At 40.9% G+C, this 23868-nt stretch overlaps 1 protein-coding gene across 13 annotated transcripts in view; it reads left to right on the forward strand.

The window, feature by feature from the left end:
* Positions 1-23868, forward strand: part of MEIS2 (Meis homeobox 2) — a 201671-nt gene that overhangs the window by 62554 nt on the left and 115249 nt on the right. For all 13 annotated transcript variants that reach the window (XM_070503659.1, XM_014847322.3, XM_070503649.1 and 10 more), the window contains exon 8: positions 145-290. In XM_070503659.1, coding sequence (XP_070359760.1) covers positions 145-290 — 146 coding nt within the window. The remainder of the gene's footprint in view (positions 1-144; positions 291-23868) is intronic.

Below are 23868 nucleotides of genomic sequence, written 5' to 3' on the forward strand. Positions count from 1 at the left end.
CTCCAATTATACTTTAATGAAAGAGAATATACCCGCTTAATGGATTTCTTTCAACAAGCTTAGCTGAGCTCGTCATTAGCTGCACGTTGTTGTTGGCACCCTTTCTGTATTTCCTCTAATGTGTTTTTCATTTCTTTTTACTAGGGGATGGTTTAGACAACAGTGTAGCTTCACCTGGCACAGGTGACGATGATGATCCAGACAAGGACAAAAAACGCCAGAAGAAAAGAGGCATTTTCCCCAAAGTAGCAACAAATATCATGAGAGCCTGGCTCTTCCAGCATCTCACAGTAAGTCAAGATGAAAGAGAAAAAAAAAAGTTTTGTTGCTTTGCCTTCTCTTAGCAAGTTCTATGGGCTTGTACAGATTTTTTAAAAAAAGGTCTATTTTCCCTTTCTTGAAATCTGGGGACAAACAGAGCAGTTAAGTTTTTATCAACTATCACCATCCAAAGAGCACCCTGTAGTAAGGAGGAGGTTTTTGTTTCAACAGGCCGTGAAGGAAGCTTATTCAAAATTGTGTAGGGCCCTAAACAGTAAATATGAGTAAATTTGTTATTTATGCTGAAAGGTATGAGAGCAACTTCAGATAATGCAACTCAAGCAAGGGAAATGGCCGTAAGGAGCTCAGGAATCCATAGACATTGCTGATGACGCTCTCACGAAAGCCATCTCCTCTAGGAGGCAACAGAGGCACCTTGCCACGTACATGTCCAAGCTCATGGTGTCAGGTGCGACTCTAATCGCCGAAGCAGCTTGCGAAGATGTCATGTGTTTATATGACAAACGCAGAAGAGTTATAGGTGTTGTAATGCCTTTGTTCATAAGGTGGAGATTAAAGGTTCTTCTTTAGCTGTTCAAGTCCGTTATCTTATAAGCTAACCCTGTCCACTTCTGGAAAAAGATCAACTCTGCGCAACATTTTTGAAGTAACCATTTATCTTTATCGTCCTGTTTGCAGTTGCTTTTATGTGTTGGTGTGTACTGTTGGCTCTAAGACTCTGATGACAAAAAAAAAAAATCACAATATATTTTTACAGAGGAACTAGACAAATAGGCTTCTATTTTACTGGTCGTTTGGAAATTCCAGGAAAATGCTAAAGATTTCAGAGGGTATTTCTTGCTATAATATTGTTTTCAGGCCATTCTGTTTAGGCTAAATGCTTAAAAATAGAGTAGCGCATTGAAAGCTGAAGGTCTTCTTTGATTATCCCACTTGTGTGTTGCCATGCTGAATGACATTAGTTACAGTGTCATGGGTCCAGGACAAGGTTCCACTTTTATTTATGGTGGTGGCTGCTGATCTGCTCTTCCAGCAGAGCTACAAAGGGCAAGGGGCGGAGCCAGGGTGGGGAGGGCCGAGTGATAGATTCACATTCCTAAATCGGCCATTTTGATGTAAGGACATTAGTAGCAAACGAAGGTGTATCGATCCGGCCTGTGGTGTCAGGATTAGCTGGGAGAACCAACGAGGCTGCCGTGGCAGTGGTTGTTCTTGCCTTGCAGCTATGGCCATTTCAAAGGTCAGGGCCCTGCACTGACTCGGCTCAGAGGAATTAGTCAGAACATGCGGTCTCTGGGCTGATTACTTAACCAAAGACAAAATAATGAGTCCTAAGCAAATACTGACTAATTGAAAGGGCTGTAAATCCATTACATATTGGTCAGGGATAATCAGGAGTATTTAATCACTTTTATCTATTCAGGAGCACTGAAGCTGCAACAGCAAAGCCCTGAACCTTGCCATGTGGTTATTATTCTCATCATTATCAAAATTACTTCACAGCTGTTCTTTGCTACATCACCTCAGCTGGAGATTTACTAACCTGTAAAATGTTTTTAATTTGGAAGTCGAGTGAGTGTGAGGGGAGGAGTTTCTCATTTTTAACTGAAGTTTTGGTTAGAGTAGCAAGGAAGACAGGCCAGGGGCGAAGGGATGGCCTGAAGCCGCTCCCCGTCCCCAGCTCACCTGTTGGGTTTCCTCCCGCTGTCTTCCTTCATGGTCGGCCTTTCTGAGTGGAAAATAAAGACTTCAACTATTGCTTTTCAAGCAAATGTCTCCAAGTATTTTCAACCCCTCCGTAATCAAAACCAGCATCACAGAACAGCAGAATCTTGGAGAATTCGGCTGCTCTATTTACAAATAAGGAAACTGAGACCCAGAAAGGGAGGTGATTAGTTCAAGGTCCAGCTGGGCCCAGGGCCCAGGCCTTCCTTGTCCTCAACTCTCTGCTTTTTCCACCACATTGTGATGACTTTGCTAAAATCATGGTCTCCTTCAGCAGTTGCATATAAATCTTACAACCTCTGCCATCAATATGCTCAGCGACAAAGAGGGGAAAAAATGGAGAAGCCAAGTGTGATTTTCTTTGCTTATTTTTAAAGCTTCCTGCTCCCTCAAATTTTCCAAATTGAGAAGACTTTCTTTGCACCTCTCTCTTCAAGCCAACTCTCTCCTTCCCCGTCCATATTCTGTGCCTTGAATCTCCTGTGGAAGTGTCCAGAGTCCTTCCTGGGCCTCCTGCCTCATCTTGTTGACGCCTTATCTCCCACCTCGCTGTCCTGGACCGAAGCCCCGTGCACCGTGGCCACTGGCGAAGAATCATGGGTGGCCTGTGATTCCTTGGCGCTTGTTGTGGCTCTCCTGTGTAAGGTGCAACAAACCAACAGCGAGATCTTATCCCCACCCAGAGTGCTTTCCTCTAGTTCAATGTACAGGAGGCTTTGTGTACAATTCTCCAGGCAACTGAAATTTTTACTTAATGCCTGTCCTTGGGGTGGGGAGAGAAGACTCAAAAAGCCTGAGCCAGGAGTCGGGAAACCAGCATTTCAAGTCCAATTTTCCTCTGTACTGGCTGAATCTCCATTAAGTCCGTTAAGTTCTTTGGACGTCCCATTTCCCCATTTTTCAAACGAGGGGTGCATGTTGCAGGATCTACACGTTGCAGGCTCCCGTGCTGCGCTCCTATGTTTTGGTTCTACTCAGGAACATTTAGTCAGAGCGCGCTCCCTCTGAGTCCCTGGTCATCCTTTCCTCTCTGTCCCCCTTTCTTTTGACTTTCCACTAAGGCCTTTATTTTTCTCCTGCCCATGACCTTCTTTCACAACATGCCCCTTTCATTACTTTCTCCCACCGGCTTTGTCTCCCAAGCTTTCTCTCTGCTCCCCTCCTCTGCCTTCTCCGCATCTCCCTTGTATCATAAGGAAATTCTCCTCGGCTTTCTCTTTGAAAATGTTTTCCCTCTCCATCCAGACTTCATCCCAACCGCAGAGAAGAGGTTCAGTAACTTTGATGAGGATGGTCCTGTAAAACTTTTACTTTCCAATCTTTAATGAGCTGAAAGATTTACTCGGCTATAATTCTGAGCTCAGAAACCGAGAATAGAGACCCCTAACTAGCGACATGTTAATTTAGACTTCTTTTCTTACATGCACTAACAGGCATGAGGAAGTCCTTGGAAATAGAGATGCCCCACTATATTTTTCTGTCATTTAATTAATTTCAACTTTCAAAGTGAAATGTTGGCTCTAGCTCACCGAAAATAGATGTAGTCTAAATTATTATTTCATGTAAATTTCTTTACAAGTGCATGATTCAGTGTGCATTCCTCCATTATTAGTCTCTTTAACATTATTTCAAACTGGTCTGTTCCCTTTTGTGCAGTATGACCTGTTCTTGTATTACAATAATCCCCGATGTACCCTTTTTTCTTTCTTTTTTAAAAAAAGAAGCTAATTGAATTATCTCATTATTTTAATTTGTTAAGCAAATGTATTTTGCATCTCAGGATGTGTTCTTAAAGAAGGGGACTGCTATGGCTTTGCCCCCTGAATGGGCCATTGGCCCATTTTGACATTCATGCATTCATTAACTAACAGAACATAAAAGAACTCTGGTTGTATTTTTTTTTTTCCAAACACCCAACCAGCATGGAGCAACTTCTTCCAATAAGCCACAGGGGTCTCTCTACATATGTTCTCAACTGCAAGCTATTGTCACCTATTCTGAATACCGCAAAAGGCCCAGAGAAAAAAGAACCCCACCTCAACAAAGGCCAACTGTAGCAATTGTTAAGTCTTAGTCTCAATATGACAAAAATCATTAACCTTCAGTTTTCTTGGAAGAACAAGTTCCCCTACAACTGTAACAGTTAAAACACTCTCTCAAGTTCCTGTGCACCACCAACTTTATGGGAAAGGGTGATAAACTTGCTGCTAATTGATTATATTGAGGAAAATATTTAAACTAAACCCAAAGTGGCATTTAAAAAAACAAACTATTTGATAAATTGAGGAATTTCCATATTCACAGTTAAGCACTTCGGATTTGCTTAACCTGAGGCTAAATAATTAGTTTTTAGTTTCTAACTACCAATTTCCAAAATGTCCTTTAAAAACGAACAATAATTTTAAAGGAATAAATCCACATCTATCTTTTTAGAAATTCAACTACGGCAAATGTTGTACTTACTATACCCTTTCTGCTATTGATTGACGGGTCTGCCTGGCTTCTCAGGCTGAGAAATCTAGTGAAGATCGAAGAAAGAATCTGTTGGAAATGGATGTGCTTTTGCTGGAAAGTACCCAGTAGCAAAAAAACTTAGGGAAATCCTAGGGAAGTATATTCCTTTCACTAACACATGGAGATTATGATATCATAAAAGTAAGCCTGTCGTTTCAACTGTTTTTATTTGACTTCAAAGATAGTTGAAGAAAGAAACAGCAAGAAATAATGCCCTGGCTAACGGTTTATTCATAACCGTGAAAAACTCCTCCACACCAAGAAGCCCTTAGTGTGCTCAATTAGGCTCTCAGGCACCTCCGCATGCCACCTTCAAGAGCTCCCCTAGTCGAGCTGCAAAGAATATATTTGATCATGGAATGAAAACAGGAAGTGCTCACACACAAAGACGCCACTTGCTCGGACCAGTTTCCGACTGAAGGTCTTCTTATTTGAAAACATAGGGATAAAGCTCACACTTAGGGGATGTGGGACTTCTTTCAAAGATATGTGTACAGAATCAGGAGCAAATTTACTTTAAAGTGATATAATACCATGCAGCTTTCTTGAAATTGCAGGTTCTACAAACTCTGACCTTTTTTCATGGCAAAATGCTCTGTCCCCTCTCCACCTCTCTGGTGGTGCGGGAGAGGGATGAGAGCCGCCTCTCAGGGGTCTACTCGTTTCACTCCTTGCCTGTTAGGGTTTGTTCTCTGGGATTTTGTAAAGGTTTCTGCTTGATAATAAAAATGTAGTTTAAAGTAAATTATTCTACAGAGACAGTGTACCCAAATTATGAGTAAATACAGCTCTGTGTTACATTAGAGAAACACGTCTTCTCCAGTGAGTTCATCAAGACCATGTGACAGTCTACTTAGTCATCTCGAACTTTTTATTGTAATGTATGTGTGTACACACACACACACACGCACGCACGCACATGAGGCAGAGGGTGGGTGGGAGAGACTGACTTAGACTATTTTGCCTTTTAACTGGTTCTCTTTATCTTGTGTAGATTGTGTAGATCCAGATGGCTTCTTTTCTTAAGTGAGGCGATAAAGTGTTAGAGTTAAGAGCACAGGGCCTGCAGTCTGGAACACAGTAGATTTCTGATCTTGAGCAGTTACACTCTCTAAGCCTCATTTTCCACATCTGTAGAATGGAGATAATTCTAGATCGGGATTAAATGAGATAATGTAAAGCATTCAACCCCATGCCTGGCTTTTTTATAATAAGTACATAGTAGAAAGTTGCTATAATTCTTCTCTTAATCTTTGAATGGCTACAGGAGGCTTTGACCAATAGAACTAGGCAACCAAAGTTACCATTTACTTTCCCGGGACTGTTTGAGATGGAGAGACCAGGTGTTGTCAAACCAATCCCAAATGGCCCTAAGCAGGAGAGAACATAGTCTAAGCTCTGCCTTCTAGAGCCATATAAACATTTGATGGCAGCTCAGTGATGTGCGGTGAGAGAGTCAGAGAGTCCTGGTGCCAGTGGAAAGCCAGAGCATCCTGGTGGGCCTTCTGGGATGGGGTGGGAGGTGAAGAAGAAACTGAATATGGAATAGTCCAGAATGCCTTAGCAGGGGCCTAATTTTGGCAGAGAATGCTCCTTTTCACCGTAAGGGGTCCAGTATGTGAACAGAATCTGGAGTCTCCAGCTTCCTCAGAGTGTTAAGGTCTAGGTTCTCTGAGAGAGAGTGCAGTATGGGTTTTTAAAAAGAGGTCACTAAATATGAAATTAGAGGGGTTCTATGATCTTGGGCAAGCTGTTCAACATCTGAACCTACTTCCTTACCTAAAAAGTGAAAATAGTGAATTGTGCCCTACTTAGCTGGCTAGGTTGCTGGATGTGGCTCATATGATGTAGTCAACTTGTGATCTGTATTGTGCTGTACAAGTGTTGAGTATTTTGGTCTTTTGGTTATGTACTTGAGTGTCCAGCTGCTTGAGACCTCCAGTACTTTATGAAATCATCACCAAGTGTGCAAGAGCTCATGCGGCCCACCTTGTTCATCTCTACCCCAATTTCTCTACTTGTCCGCTTCCACAAGGGTATACTTGGGGATACTTCCTATCATTAGACATCTTTTTAAGGCCCTGGAATGGTTGATCAAACCAGTATTTCGCAGATATTAGTTATTTCTACTTAGAAATTAGTGCCTTCATGATTCTGAGATTCGTCGACTTAATACTAATCACTATAGGCCAAATTAATACCAAATATAGTGTTGGCCTTACTCATACGGTGAGAGATGGCCTTTCTCAGATTCAGAGATACAGATGTGCACTGAATACAAGTGGGGCTCATGGGCTGAGAAATACATATGTGGAAATGCATATGCGGAACACACAGCTGAAACACACCAGCCGAGAGAGCTTCCTGCAAACGTGCAGCGTAGGGAGGCAGCCCCTAACCTCAGCCTTTGCATTGTTTTTCTGCTTGCCAAGAGAAAACATCTGTGAATTATTTGAATGGAACCTTACACTGGAGATCGTCTGAATTGGTGTCATCTCTGTTTAATTTCAGGAAATGATGTCACAATGCATTAAATAACAATGCTGGGTGATTTATTTTCCCGTGGACATGCTGTCCTAAGCATTCCTCTTCTCTTGCAATGTTTCCAATTAACTGTAAGCTTGAGTGTTCTTCCTATTTCATAATGATTTTGAGGGGTGGGGGCGGGAGATCGGGGTGGGAAGAATGATAATTTCAGAGGTTGCTGAGGTTCAGAGCTAATGGCACATCTGTCATGTCCTTATTGGGACAGGAGAGGACTTAAGGTCGGGGCTGTGATCACCAGTGGCAACCTAGAACAGTGTCGGTTGGTTTTAAAAAATGTCTAAAAAAGAAAGCCTGAACATTCTGATCCTGTCTGTCCCAGAGCCACTAGATGATTTTAATAGCGACCTGTATACTGTAGCTTCTGCCTTTTTCAAAGTTTCTATGCACTCCCTTCTTCAATAAAGAATAGAGGACATAAGTCAATTCTGTGTGCCATCTGTCGTCGTTTTTACAATTTCTCAAATTAAAGAGACAGGCCAAAAATTTAATGTTGTGTTGAATCCTAGGAACTCCTCTAGATGAAATAAAATTGCAAGTAAATTTACTTTGTCTCTCTTGAGGGAAAAAAAACCTTGCATGCTGCTGTGTCATAACCTCTTACTTGTAGTCTCAATTTGGTGTTTAGAATTAGATTATGAGGGGTTCTGCGTGTGAAAGACTGATGTGTTTGGGATTCAGCAGGCTTTGTCCACAAGCCGAATGACTTAGAGGTAAAGTGCCCAGTCCAGTGGCTGTGGCAGTGGCCTTTGTTGGGGGTTATGAGATGTGTGGTCTCCTCAGTACCAAAACGTCTGGTCAAGACATTTCAAAAGTACATCAGACAATCCCATTGAAAAAGAAGTTCAGCTGAGATAGACTAAGAAAATTAAGTCCCAGATTATGAGCCACTAGCTGACAGACACGTTTTAAAAATAAGCAACTGAGTGAGAAGATTGAAGAATGAAATGCTTATTAAATTACCATCAAAAAAGAAACTAAAATAATTATTAGCTCAAAGTTTAGCACCCGGATTCATAAAATATCTCTCTAAGTATAACTGTTTAAAAATACGTTAAGGCATTGAAGGAGATGGAGAATTGAGGACCCTCGAATAAAGGCAAATAGAAGACATGTGCATATCTGAATAATCAGTTATTTAAAAACTCCAAGAATAGAGTGCCATTAAATGCTGTTTAGTGAAAGCCCTGAATATTCATTCAGATCATCGAGAAAATTTCCATTCCTTCATTCCACATGACCACTGTTTGCAAGTGTACTCTGTTGAGAGGTGGAGTTATTGGGAATTAAAGGCCAAATTGACTGTGTTATGAGGACACTCACTGTCCCTCAGCTTGGCTGCAGGATAGGGTCATCAAGCGACCTTTCCGTTCAGGATTCATTTTGACTTTAGAGACTGTTGCTGCACAGATTTCAGAGGACTCCTGGAAATGCCCTGTCTTCTGTGTGCTGTAGTCTGTTTTTGCAATTTGGAGCAGATTATGAAGAGTAAAGATGATATCCAGCCCCACTGCTCCTGGTAAGAAACAGTAACTTGGGTAGGAAGCTTGAGGTTGGTTGAATGGAATCTGCCTTCTTACATTGATGTGCTGGGTACCACTTTCTGAATTGATTGGCAGCCGTTGTTTACAATATGCAAAGTAATCACTGGCACCCTTTAAAGGTGTATTATCCTCTTAAAACATAATAGTAATGCCATTTTCATGCTTTTACATTTGCTATTCATATTTTGAACTGCCAAGTCCTAAATCTGCCAGAACTAATTTAAGTTGTTTTTATCTATTGGTGGATAAGTTGTCAAGTCACAATATCATGGCAGATAATTTTTCTTAAACTATAGTTTTACTTCTTGGTTATAATAGATAACATGACTATTGTTGAATCTGATTTGATTGTCCACAAAAAGAAAAATTACAACTCAAGAGATTATTATTGTGGGATTCTGGGATGACAAGAAATGAAGAGGATGCTATTATCTAGTTATTCTGAGCATTATAGAAAATTAACATGAGCCACTAATCAGCACTCTTCCAATCAACCTGCCCCCTCCTCCCCCAGGTTTACTGATATCTGATTTGCCTAACATGGCCAGATAATGAAGAGCCACCCTTGTTAATCCCAGCATCAAATCTTGTTGCTGTTCTTAATTTTAATCCCTCAGCCAATGCATTGTAATATAACTATCTAGACTTATTTACTTCTTGCATCATTCCCCTACATTCGCAAATATTCTAGAATTAATTTTGACTGGGAAATATGTGGCAATTTAATAACTAATAATTTAGAAAGAGACATTCTCATGCTCATGACCCTGGTCATACTGCAGTTGTAAAATAGCCATTTCTTACCCTGGACACATGGTGCGACTCTGTCGTAAGCTGACAACAAATAACCCAAGTGTACGGGGGGGTGGGGGGTGGGGGGGGGTGGTGCTAAACTAGTCTTTCAAAAAGGAAAAAGGCTTTTATCAATAGAAGAGATGAATGCTAGATTATTCCCCATAGGGTTTGTGACATGTTGGAACTCTATAAAAGCAGCCTTATTTTTTTCCCCATGGTGAAAAGTTACAGGTTCCATTTCAATGTTTCAAGATATCTGCAGGCAGCTCATGAGTCGTTACACTTGTTTTAAACCCTGCCTCACAGTGAATTTAAAATAAAAAAGTGGTAAGAGGGCATGGGCAATATGAGATCATTATTAGTCAATTATAGGCTCAGTTCAGTTTTTGCGTTAGTTTCTAGGAAACCATAAGTTTAGACCTGTGTGGCAAAAATCCCACTGATTACTTGATGGGCCTTTGATGAAGACCTCTCTTATTGCTTAATCCTGAAGCTTTTATGTATGCTTAAGTGATAATCAAATATGACCATGTGGAAAGGCATCAGATTTCAATATGACCTTTATTACCAGCCTGGGAATCCTTTCAAAACAATTTGAAATATTTTATTTTTGCAGAGCAAGTTTTTAAAAAAGTGTGATTTAGTTCCCTTTGGTTCTTACATGCTTGTGATCTCAGTTAAATAGAAAAGGGGTGCTTAAATTCTCCTGAATTTCTGGTTGGGCCTGTTTGGAGCAGACAATGGAAATTTTTGTAATTTATAAGCAGAATTAGTGCTTTTCTTACCTTTAGATAGTTAGGACAGTCTGTTAATTTTTTATGCTTTAAAAAAATTAAAACATTTCAGGGCAGGGAGAAAGAACATCCTGCTGTTTATACGACTATAGATATAAAACTACATATATATAGTAATACAGCAGAATTAGGACCAATTTGAAGTTACTTGCCTAGGATCCTAGTCTCAACTCAACCTTTTGCTCTCTGAATTATCTTGGGCGAGTCATTTAATTTTCTGAGTGCTGGTTTTCTCACATTGTTGTTTTGAGGGTTAGCTGCGATTAGAAGCTGCCCTTTGAAAAGGGCAGAATACTATGCCAGCATAAAACGATAGTCATGAATGTTTTTGTATAATCCACTGAAATGATTAATTTATTCTGTCTTAGCTCCATGAAACCTGAACTTGGATACGAGTGAAACACTCTTCTAAGAAAAATGTTGTACTTGTTACTTTAAGCTAAGTCCGTTTGGGATGAGGATCAAATCCTACAGTTGGTATGATATGTACCAAGAAAAGGGCAAAAGACCTTATGGACCATTCATACTGCAGCACAGTTTTAGTGGGTCGTGAGTCGAAGGAATTTTTGAAATTTCATCAATTCAAACTTAAGAGAAAGGACTGGATGATAGCAAACTAACCTCACCATAAACTTATTCCCACTTGTATTATTATAGCTAGGGAACAAACTCCTTGGGGATTTGGACATCTTTGTTCTTTGTCCATAAACTCTTCATCCTGAGAATTAACCAGTTCACCAGCCTCCACTTTTCATCCTGGCCGAGCTGGTGGAGAAAGGCAGTTTTACATCTCTAAAATAGCAGGCTCCCAGGCCCACGCTAAAAAAGGTGGAATCCTATGAGAGGTACAGAATTATCTCATTGCAGCAAGAGACTAGTGGGATTAGATTTTTTTTCCTGAAGACAGTTTCAATCTGGATGCTAAATTAGGCTCCCTTTGATTCTACATTCAGAGAGTTGTGGATGCTACAGCTTTTAAGACAGATTCCTCTTTGGCTGAAGCAAGAATCTGTATGGGAGAATAGTGAGGAAAGCTTGGGAAGATATATTGAGGTGCTAGGTTTAGACACATAAGCCAGATATCTGAATGGAGGGAAACTCTGTGGACATTAGAAATGATGAGAGTATAGTCTGAGAGTTGGGGATGATCTTTGTAGGAGTAATGTTTGAAACCACGGCACTAGATTAAGCTAAGTAAGGCAGAGAGCACAGAGAGACGGGCTTAGGGGATAGAATCTTTTTAGAAACTACAGTTCAAGGGAGGAAGAGACAAAGTCATGAGCCGAGATAAAGAAATCAGACTAGTAGGAACATAATCAGGTCATGTGAAGAAAGAAGGAATTTCAAAGTAGAGGAAGTAGATTCTGTAGAAAGATCAAGGACAATGATGGCTAAAATAAGCCTTTGGATTTGGCACTTAGGAGTCATGGTCTACCTTTGAATTCTACCGACTGAGGAGTGAGCAGGCAAAGTTGGAAGGGAAGAAAGGAAGAAGAGAGGACAGTGCTGGGAGTGGCAGAGTTTATCAGCACAGATGATCAGATGAATAAGATGTTGCAGCAGCAGTGAGAAGGGATCCAGGGGAGAGAAATTGAGGTGTAGGGGTGTGGGGTGGAGAGAACGCCAATGGATAATGTAAGGTTCAAGAAGAGGAAGCCCCTGAAGATGAGGGTCAAAGCACAGGTGGAAAGGTGGGTAGGAGACAGACACATTTTGTAAAGAGTAGGAAGAAGGCTGAGGGAATTCAGAAAAGAGCTTCTCCAACTGGATGAGTAGGAACTGTGGAGGGTGTGATCCAGAGCGAATTAGGAAAGAACAACAGTGTGGCCTTGAGTCAAAGAGGACCAGACTGGAATAGACCCTTTCCTCATCACTTCACCCTTTCTCAGGCAGAGCTCAGGAACCCAGGAGCAAGAGGGGCAAAGGCAGATAATAGGAAAAACCTAAGCCTGGGGTTGACAACATGGGTGAGAGGAAGGGTTGTAGTGAGAGAATCCTTGAAATGGCTGACTAGTAAGTCAAAATTCCAATGAGATATTCTTTCCTTGGATCATGACTGAAAAAAATGACTTCATAGTTCATCTGAATAGTGAAACAATGAGGAAAGGTCAAGATATTTTTGGAAAAGAAAAACGAGAGAAGTCATGCGCTGAGTGTTATTAAGATAGATTATAAAGCTTTAAGGTGTGGCCCTGGCTAACACAATAGGCAGAATGATCATTTGAACAAAATAAGAATACACAAATCAATCCAAAGATATAATAAATTTCTTAATTTTAAAGGCATCACTTCAAATCAATTAAGGAAAAACAAGAATAATTCAATAGGTGGGTTTTGGTTAATTGTTTGACTATTTTTGAAAAAACAATCAGTAATATCCATCAAAATAAGTTCCACATTTAAGATTTCTTTGAAGTAAATGTTACTATTTCTCTCTCCTTTATTTAGTGAAATCCTTTCAGAGCATAAAAACAAAGGAATTATAAAGAAAAATGGTGATAGATTCAATTAAACAAAAATAAAATGTAAGAGCTTTTGAATGTCAAGAAAACACCGTAAAATAAAGGCAAACATTAAACTGGCAAAAATATGTGCAACATCATATAACAGGCAGAGGATTAGTGTCCTTAATAAATAAAGTGTACAAATAAATAAAGAAAAAAGTGCAATAGATAAAAAGGCACAGATGAATAGGTCCATTCACAAAAGAAGAAATACAAATGACCAATAGGCATTTGGAAAATATTTAAGGTAATTAACAACCAAACCAATTTAAAACTCAGCAACAAAATATTATTTTTTCCTTCAAATTTAGAAAAACTAAAAAAAAAAGTAGTGTCTAGCACTGTCCAGGATGGAAGGAAATATTTGCCTTTACAATGACAATAAAAATTGTCTCAGTCTTTCTGGAATTTAAACTGGTAATATGTCTTACTAATCATGTTCTTCTCCTCTGATCCAGTCATTCAGTTTTTAGGAGTTTATTATAAAGAAATAATAAGAAACATACACCAAAATTATGGAAAATTATATATAAAGATATTTATGACAATAAAACTTTGAAAACCACCTATATTTCCAACTAGAAGACTGTCATGGAATATTATGGACTACTATGTAATCGTTAAAAATTATATTCTCAAAAATATTTTGAGGGCCAGCCCAGTGGCACAGCGGTTAAGTTTGCACATTCCACTTCTCGCCAGCCCGGGGCTGGCTGGTTCCGATCCCGAGTGCGGACATGGCACCGCTTGGCAAAAAGCCATGATGTGGTAGGCGTCCCACATATAAAGTAGAGGAAGATGGGCATGGATGCTAGCTCAGGGCCAGTCTTCCTCAGCAAAATGAGGAGGATTGGCAGTAGTTAGCTCAGGGCTAATCTTCCTCAAAAAAGAAAAAAAAATATTTTGAGCTATGTAAAAATCTCTCAATACATTACCAGGTGAATTAAAACAGATAAGGCAGTAGGTATGATATGATTCCAGTTTGGTTTTTTTATTTTTTAAAGATTGGCACCTGCGCTAACGTCTGTTGCCGATCCTTTTTTCTTTTCCTTCTTCTTCTTCTCCTCAAAGCCCCCCAGTACATAGTTGTATATTCTAGTTGTAGGTCCTTCTAGTTCTGCTATGTGGGACGCCGCCTCAGCATGGCTTGATAAGTGGTGCTAGATCTGTGCCCAGGATGAGAACTGGCGAAACCCTGGGCCGCCGAAGTGGAGTGTGTGAACTTAACCACTCAGCCATGGGACCGCCCCTACTTTTTTCTTTATACTTATTTGTATGCTCTAAATTGTCTGTAAACTATGTGCTGTATTTATAATACAAGGCAATAAATTTTATTTTAATAAAGAACCATGCCGGGTGGAGAAGCTAAGTGTGGTCATGCACTGGAAACACAGGGAGCCACTGAAGGGTTGCAAGTCCAGGTGCAGATTTAGAGGGAGAACAAGGAAGCAGGGAAGGAGCATTTTAAGGTCTGTAATCTTGGAAATGCAGCATCTCTGTTTGATGAAATCAAGAGCTAGTGAAGTAGAGATGGATGACATTGGAATTAAGAGAGGCAAGATATTAGAAAGGTCTTTGTCATTTATATCGAAGCCTTCAAAAGTAGAGGCAGCCAGTGGGGTGGAGAGGAACGTTCTAGAGTGTACAGAAGCCATGGAGGAAAGTGGCAGCAGTGGTGGAGAGCAAGGACAGCAAATGCTATGGACTTCATGAGAAAAGTGGGTGGAAAGTCTTAGGTAAGGGGCTGCGAGCAGGGAGTAAGAGAGGAAAGGGAAGAGAGAACACTCTGAACAATCGCCCCTGATTCCAGAGGGACTGGTAAGGGGGAGAAATGAGAGACTTCAGTGGGAGAGTTTCTTAGTCAGTTCAGGCTGCCAAAACGTATCCACAGGTTGGGGGCTCAAACCACAGAAATTCGTTTTCTCACAGTTCTGGAGGCTGGAAAGTCCAAGATCAAGGTGCTGGCGGCATGCGTGTCTGGTGAGAGGTCTCTCTCTTCCTCTTCTTATAAGGCCACCAACCCTATGAGATTAGGACCCCACCCTTATAACCTCATCCTTATTTTCCTCCTAAAAGGTCTCTGTTCGAATACGATCACTGTGGGGTTTAGGGCTCCAACATATGAATTTTGTGGGGACACAATTCAGTCCCTAGCAGAGAATTTTTAGGGAAACAATATTTCAGGACAAATTCAGGTTTCAGAATGTCAAGGATGTGGAAGTTATGTTTGTGGAAGAGATCAGAGTTATTTTTATTCCATGACACAGCAGGTGAGGGCGAGGCAAAGAGGCAAGTTAACCTAGGATGTGGTGAGACAAAACAAAAAGACCAGAAGGCCAAGAGAAATGCCAGTAGGATGGCAGGCCTTTGCTAATAAAGCTCTCTACGATCCTGTCGGGGACCGAAGTAGAGAAACCCAAAGAAAGAGCCCTAAAATGTTTCCCCAAAGCACCTGGATGGAGGAGGGAAAGCAGAGCGTGGAAACTGTGAAGATGACTACTTGGTTGGCTAAAATAAACCACAAATTGAGTTCTTATTTTGAGCATGCTTAAGGTTTGTTTGATCTAGCTGTTTCTCCTTAGAGTTCAGTTTTACATATGCTTCCGCGCCCCAACCAGCTTGTGTATTTTCAGGATTTTTTTTTTTTCTCTCTTTCTTCTCCTCCTTCCGTGTTTCAGTCAGGGAGGGGAAGGACGGAGGGAGTTGAGGTCGGCAGACGGGCTCATTCCCTGGTTTGTCAGGCTGTGCGCTTGACCCTTCCTCAGGACCTGTGATTAATACGCGCTTTGTAGAGGAGACTTGGCAAACCCTGCTCTCCACAGGACTCAATTCATAATTCACAGCGAACAGGAGGGGCAGGGTCTCTGCGGTGGCTTGTTTGCTCTCTGCCGCACGAAAAGCAATGCGTTCTGACCTTCACTGCTATCTAATCAGGAAGTAGACTGTCCTAGTGTGTCGTCGAGTCCTCCTAGGGCTCTCTACAACTGTCAATTATGTTCGAGCTCCCCAGATCTGGCGCACACCACACTTTACATTACTATTGTGTATCTTAAAATAAACAGCATTGCAAGCTGTTTATTTTGGTGTTACTATGTATGCAATTTTAAAACAGTGGTTACTTAAACAAACGTCTCTGTTCCCACAGCACTTGAAAGCCAGTGTTTGCTCCTGTGGTTTTGGGTTTTGTCACTTCTGTTTGGATTATATCTGAAATCCACGCTGGGAGCAATTGGAATGAACCTGGCGGCACCTAAGCCAGGACCTGTTCCTCGGCCCTGCCCTTCACCAGGTGCAGCTGCCTTCCTCGCTCCCCACACTCTCCCGACACAAACCTGAGACTCTGTTTTCTCCTTGGGGCGCTCAGTTTATTCCCATGAGTCATCTAGAGGGTCCTTTCCTTTAAGTTCCTGGATGCCGTACAATTTAATTGAATAAGTAGTATTGTGAAGATTCTATAACAAAATACTACTCCCAAATACTCATTTAAAATGATCATTTGTGTACTGTAGATACAGTGCATGTTCTATTGACACAGCTGGGGCAAGATGAATGAGAAGGGGGGCCATGAGCAAAATGGCTTTAAAGATATTAAAGTTCTGACAATGACTTGCCCTGTGACTTTGAGTCCTTCCGCCTCCACGGCATACAGGGGTGAACTAGGGAGGTGGAGTGTCTTAGTATCGCATACAAGACTTCTGTGCATGTCTTTGGTTTGGCTCACAGGAGGTCACTTCCTAGTGCTGTTTCTTTGGGCAAGTTGTTTAACATCTCTGAGTCTTCATCTGTAAAATGGGTAGGATTGTTTGCGGGGAAGGGAGATTGGGTGAAATGGAGCATGTAAAACAACCTATCTCAGTGCCTTGGGTGAGGTTGGTACTCAGTGATTAGTCTTTTCTTTCTTTCTGCACCCCTCACCTATGGCACGAATTATATCTGGGGGTGATGTGGGCATAGTCCCATTGGCTTGAGGCTGCAGTTAATGTAATGTGGGACCCTCAGCATCTCACCTGGCCTGCTGGGTGATGTTTGAGATAGTCATTACCCAGAATCTACTTCACCGTTAGAGATGGACCACAGCACTGCACACTTCCTTCTCCATGCCCTGGCCTGTTTTTAAGGAAAGAAGATGCTGATTTGAAGTTCTGTGTTATGTGTGCCTTACTCCCTGCCATTAGTAGAGATATCTAAAAGCAAATTATAATCATCTTTCCATCCTGATGACATGAATTTCTTCTGTTGTACCGGCACATTATAAGGGAACTTTTTAGATAGATTTACTGGTTAATGAATGAATGAATGAAAAGCTTACTTGGATTTGTGGGCATTTCAAGAAGTGTAAATTCTAGTGGCACAATTTATTAGCCAGTTCTGGTGGTCTAGTGGTTAAGATTTGGCACTCTCACTGCCACGGCTGAGGTTGGTCAGAAAATTGTATCACTGGTCTTTTGGTGGTCACACTGTGGTGGCTGCATGTTGCTGTCATGCTGGAAGCTATGCCACTGTTATTTCAAATACCAGCAGAGTCACCCATGGTGGACAGGTTTCAGTGGAGCTTCCAGACTAAAACATATTAGGAAGAAGGACCTAGTCACCCACAAAAAGTTGGCCATGAAAACTCTATGAATAGCGACAGATCATTGTCTGATATAGCAATGGAAGGTGAGGGGATGTCTCAAAAAAGACCAGGCAGGTTTCAACTCTGCTGTATATAGGGTCGCTAGGAATAGGAATCAACTCCATGGCACTAACAACAAACAGTTTATTGCCTTTTACACTCAAACTAAAAATTAGTCTACAGGGGCTGGCCCCGTGGCCCAGGGGTTGGGTTTGCACTCTCAGCTCTGGTGGTCTAGGGTTCGCCAGTTCAGATCCTGGAAACAGAGACCTACTCACCTCTTGTTGGGCCATGCTGTGGTGGTGGCCCACATAGAACAACCAGAATGACCTATAACTAGAGTATACAACCATGTACTGCGGGGCTTTGGGGAGAAAAAAATAGGAAGATTGGCAACAGATGTTAGCTCAGGACCAACCTCTCCTCACCCAAAAAAAAAAAAGTTTACATAATTATTTTATTCTCACAACTTAGTTGTATTAATGACAGAGTTTTTCATGTATATTGTTTATACTTTATGCAAAAATCACTACTTTGAAAAATTTAGATTGTAAGCCTGTTAGATTGAAATTGAATAATATAGTAACTCTAAAAGACTAATGAGATGATGTGGATCTCATTGGCCAGGTAGCCACATATTCCCCTTTTCTAAAGTGCATATACAAGATACTACACTATGAAGAAGTGAAAAAACACCGCTCAAATCGTTTAGATACGAACTAGATCCAGTCGTTGTTTTTTGTTGCTCTCTATGATTCCATGAAGGTTACCATGCAAGATATTTTGAGTGTGTGGATTTTTGATTCTAAATGTAAAGAAAATACTCAGTGATCATAGAGGGATTGAAAGCTTGAGTAAGTCTTCAGTCTCTTATTAGCCGGGTTGCTTTGGGCAAGTTATTTAACCTTTTAAGAGCCTCGGTTTCTTCCTTTGTCAAATGGGGATAATAATGCCTCCCCCGTGCATTGTCAGGATGCAGGAAGGAGACCCTGCACATTGTGTGCCTTAAATGCTGGGAAGGTTAGCTCTTATCATCATGCCGCCCCTTTAAGAGGGGAACTTATTTTTTCATTTTCATAATTATTTTGAAGGTGAAGTAATTTCAAAATTCTTGGCGTCATTGGCTCACCTCTGTCCTAAACATCGTAGAATCCCATTTCTCCTGAAGGAACTAACCGCAAACGCATGAGAGAAGTGTGAGGTAGAGATAAAGGGGGAATAAAAAGAAGACTGGGACTGTGAATAGGAAATCTCCATCTTCACTCTTCAAAGCAAAGAGTGGAGTGCATCGTATCTTCCATCCCTTTTCTGATTGGCCAACCTTCTGACATCCTCTAGTTAGCGGTATTTTTCTTGTTTAGTCTGCATATTACTTTCCTAATTATTAGACATAATCTGGCAAGCTTTCTGTATATGTTTATTCTTTCTCCCTAGTCTCAGTCACCTCCAGCTCCTGTTCCATGTTCTCTTTGCTTGTCTGATCTGACTGCATTTCCATCCTTCCTTATTTCTTTAATCTCTGATATGTCGCTTTCATCCGGAGTTCAAATAATTGTATTATTTTCTATGGGTTTGCCTCATCGGAAACAGCTCAAAATTCCTTTAATGCAGAGATTGAAGGAGAAGGTACTTTTTGCCCCAATAACATTAGATGGCATAGTGACAACTGTGTGTTTGTTAAAAAGCAGTTAGCACAAATTAGAAATACTTCACAGCAGATGTGTTTTGTGAAAGGATATGCTAAAAAATTAAACAGAGAATACTTTCCGGTTATAATTTTAGAAAAATATTGTGCAATGAAGCAAATTTACAATTCATTTAAAATCAACCTTTTTATAGAGTGTGTGCCTTCACGATAAAATTTTGACAATTCTGCAATTTGTTTCAGTGTTTCATTGAGGGGGTGGAAATCCATCTGCTAGTTATTTTGGGGGACACCATTACATCAATAAATGATTCCAAAGTTATACACAGACTTCATTTTAAATTAATGTGTAGCTGTTTTAAGTATAAGTGACTTAGTTAAAGGTAAAAGTTCCTGTTATATGCATAATAGTAGGAATTTCTTTTTTCTTTCTGTCAAACACAATCCCAGTTTTCTGTAGACTCCCAAGAACATTTTTGGGCCCTGGGTTTTACAGACGTTTCTTATTTTTACTTCACTGACCCCTTTTTCAGCTGCTGGAGGGGCATTTTTTTCTTCTAAAGTTGCTACCGTTGATACAGTTGCTACTAATCTCGGCCTGCCATGTTGTGACGTAGGTTCTAATAACATCCCATTGAGTGGCTTTTGCAAGCTGGAGGCTTACCAACAGCAGTGCCCTTTGATATTCGACTCACACCAGGAAAAAGAAAATGTAGAGTTAAAAAAAAACTGCAAATAGAAAAAAGAACAAAAACTGTAGAAAACAGAGTGAAATCAAAAACAGATAGCTTTCTGTGAGCAGCTTCGTTTGCCATGGGAGCAGCGAAGCTATAAATCTCAGCGGCGTTGTTTGAAAACTGAACATGAGGCTGCTAAATTTATCATTCATTCTTTGTTGTTTCCGGGAGGGTAGGAGCTCACTGACTTGGCTAACTTTGGTTTCTGTCTCCTATCAATAACATTTCATTTTTCTCAAAATAAAATCAAAATTTGTCTTCTGCTGGATCAAAGGATACTGGAGGATTTGACCAATTGTAGGGAAGAGAAGGGGAAGGGAGGATGGGCTTGGAGTCCTCCCTGTGTTGTGGAACTGGGTGATTTCTTCCAACTCATGACTGTGGGGTTTGGGTGCTTTTCTTCCATGATAGAAGGAAAGGGTATACACATCCCCTCCCGGAGACTTTAAAAAATTTAAATCCATATGTAGAATTTAAAAAGCATGGAGAAAGAAAGTTCAGTGCCGTGAGCAAATCTGGAGCCTGATGAAGCTGCAAAATTCCTCCTTTTGTTTGCACTAGTGTTCCATGTTGCCCTGCAAGGGAAAAAAGGTAGAAAGCAAGCCTGCTACAGATGTGTCTAGCTATGAATATTCATGAGTGCTATTGCCCCGCCTTCTCTACAGCATCCAGGCCTGTCTGATCTCCCTCTAGCACAGCTCACAGATGCTCCCCTGCTTCCCCCCCTACATCCCCCACTTCGAGTCTGCCCTCCCTGACCAACCCCTGAACAAGACTGCAGTTTATTTCGATCACAGCCTTGCGGGATACAGTGATCAGTGGCCTTAGACGTGTGTGTGTGTGTGTGTGTGTGTGTGTGAATATACTCTTGCATCAAAACAAAGGAGGAAAAAGAAAGGAAATGTAATTATCCACAGTTTTATGAATCCAACTCCCCTTAATGTTCATTATTTAAACCAGCAGCAATTACAAGTTCAAAGGGGTTTAGAGGGCCAGCAACCCGCATAATCACTGCCAAATTAAGCGGGACTCATTCGTCACAGGAGAGTACACCCTGAGCAGTGAATCATGCATGCCGCGACAGGCTCTGATTTACATAAAGCAGGAATCTGTGCCCTCTGGGGCTGAGCGTTACTTCGTCTCGGTGGCCGCACGATACGTGAATTTTCTCTTGGTGTTACAAAGCTGACACCACCTCATACGTGGCATAGCATTCCACTCAAGGTTGACAGTAGTTACTCACTTTAGTGTGGACTCGTGTTCAAATAACATGTTGCACCATGATGCAAGTGAAATTCTTATTCTTGAAAAGAGAAGAATTTGTTTCTCTAAAGTTTCTGAATTAAGTGCTTTTATGGTTTCAAAGAACCAGAGTTTTGGAGCAGTTGTGTCTCCTTTTATCTCAATCTATTCAGATCTGTGGTTAAAATCAATGATACTGATAAGGAAGCAAAATTCCTAAGACCTGAGACCTAAGCAGACCTAAGAGAGTGATCCGTTCCCCATCCTGAACGCCCCCCTAAGGCCTCTTCCTGTTTGGTATTGAGTGTTACCTAGTGACAGTTGGGGTCAGTCTTTGAAGGAACCTGTGCTCTGAAGCTGGGCTTTAGGTTACCAAACTGTAGCGGGCTTCTGATTAGCTCAAGAAACTTACTTGAGAGCTGTCATCAGCCATTATTTGAAATCTCTTGGGTCTAAATGATAAAAATTCCAGAGTTGAGTTCAAATGGGAAAGCATTAGGTTCAGGATAATAATGAGGGAAGTCACCAAAATAATATATGGAACTTTTTTCTCCCGTTCTTAAATATTCCTGGATGTTTTCTCTTGTCATTTAGGCAAAGCGTCATAGTGAATTGTCGTTTGTTTTCCCTCCTTTGGAGAGAACTCATCTTTCCATCTGTGGCTAAATCATCTTGGTATTAAGAAATCCCCCACCCTCCCACCCCATTATTATCTATTCCTATTTTCTCAGATACAGAGCTGAATCCACATTTAGGGTTTGAAGTGTTTGTGATCTGAGAATTAGGTTGGCAATTTTGGAGATTACCTATACTTACATTTTTTTACTGACTTTGAAGTGCAGATAAAGGTCTTGTGGTTTTGTCTCTTGTAACTGGGTCTACACTGTACATATATCAAAGCAGTGTGGTTTAAAAAGTCTTTGAAGCAGATCACAGTACTTTTTGAAGCGATGTGACAAAATGGACCCGAGGCACCCTCAAACAGGCTTCCTGGTGTTCTGCTGTTGGTAGCTGCCTACCACCACCATGCAAAGATTCCGGGGTTTCACCTTGCACTTCAGCCTCTGGGAAATTTCTTTCCCCTGGGTGCTTTCCTGTATTGTCCTCTCCAAGAATCTCCACTTAGTGCCCAAATGTTAAGTTAGGTGCATGTTGTCTCTACTGTTGCAGGTGTACTGTAAGGCAACTAGTTTATACCAGAAAGAGGAATAAGTCAGGAGTGTCAGTCCTGGCTTAGTCCAGTTAAGCAACCCAATATTAGCCAGGTCAATAGGCAAGTCATTTTACCTCTCTGAGCTCTAGTTTCCTCATCTGTAAAAGGAGTTATTTGTTTCCCTCCTAACACCTATGTTGTTGTAAGGAGTGTTAATGTTTGTTATTTTTATTTCATTGTCAAAGCTCTGGACACATCAAGCTGTTTGAATTCCTCCTAAAATCTTCTTTATTCCTCTCCTCTCCTGCGTTCGTCTTTGTTCCTCAAAAGCAAGATCCTTTCACCTTCGTTTATTCAGGCCTTATTCTCACGTTCTAGCTATAAGGTGCCATCTGGCATTCTGAGGTGAAGGATTCTTCTGGACTCAGTGAAATCTCCCAAACCAGTTTTCTTTCTCTCGCTCACCCTTCTAGTGACCTAGGGAAGAATCATCAACGTTTTGACCTATGTCCTCTTGTCTGTCCTCCTCCTCCAGGCCACATCTGTCTTTCTTCTGCTTATGTAATTTCGTGCCTTTTTAAAACCCAAATACTGCCAAGTTTTTAGGGTCATTGAGATTGAAATATACATTTACAGAAGAAAAAGATGAGTAGACAAATTTATGCACTGTAAGGTAGCTCAGGAGTGCTCAAAAAGTTGGGTTGAAGAAAGATCATTCTAACCTTTCCTGTGTCCGTCTGAAAAACACAATCAATAGTCTGCAAGACCAAACAAGATTTAGAAATAAATTACTTAAAGATATTCTAACAAAGAATTTAATGTAGTTGAGTTTGTGTACACTAGAACAATTGTAGTTAGCATACTGACAGAAATAGGCACATGAGAGTGGCTTGTGCGGCGGGTTTGTATACAAATATATGTAGAACAGACAGCACATAGATGTACACACGTGTGCATGCACGAGCACACACGAACAAGCAAATTGTGGTTAAGTAAAACCCATACAAAGTAAATAAAGGTTTATAGCATTTTCTCAGAGAAATTCATGGGTAATTCACCTGTGGGGCACTTTGTAACTGGCCTATGAGGAGGAAGTATGATTAGATTCTGAGGTTTAGTTGGTGATAAAAATGTAAGCAAGTTTTCTTTGCAAACAGATTGTGCATCTCTCAATTTACCTCATTCTTAGCAACCTATGGTTTCTAACATGACCAGACCATGGGGGGAGGACTGAGGAACAGGGAGATGTTTTAATGATGAAATTCCACCTTTCTTGGTCCAGCTTCTATAAAATCTTGCTGCTATATTGAGCCAAAGTGCCCATCAATGTTCCTTTTATTGGACATGCTTCATATATTGTGATGAGATTATGTGCACCCGTAGAGGTTGTTAGGAAAAACTTAACATGCCACTGATGTGCAATGAAGGAAAGTTAATTGTGTAGATGCCACGAAACTGCATCAATGAGTAGAGCCCTCTGTCAGGAGTATTAATCTGCCTTGAATAAAAACTGCTAAACAGGCTTGTAACCAATAGCCTAGGGTAAAACTTGGTATTAATAAACCCATGGCAATGAATCAGACCACAACTGTCCTTATTCACACAGGGATCCATAGACTGTAACCCCTGAGAGGTGCTGGTCTGTGCACGTGTTCCTCTTTCATATTGCTCAGAGAATTTAAGTCAAATACAGTTATTGAAAATGCATGCCTCTTTGCAACCTCTATCGTAATAGCAGTAAAAAATACTTTCATTAATCATGAAAACTAATTCT

Source organism: Equus asinus, chromosome 2 (genome assembly GCF_041296235.1).
Source record: "Equus asinus isolate D_3611 breed Donkey chromosome 2, EquAss-T2T_v2, whole genome shotgun sequence".
NCBI classification, from domain to species: Eukaryota; Metazoa; Chordata; class Mammalia; order Perissodactyla; family Equidae; genus Equus; species Equus asinus.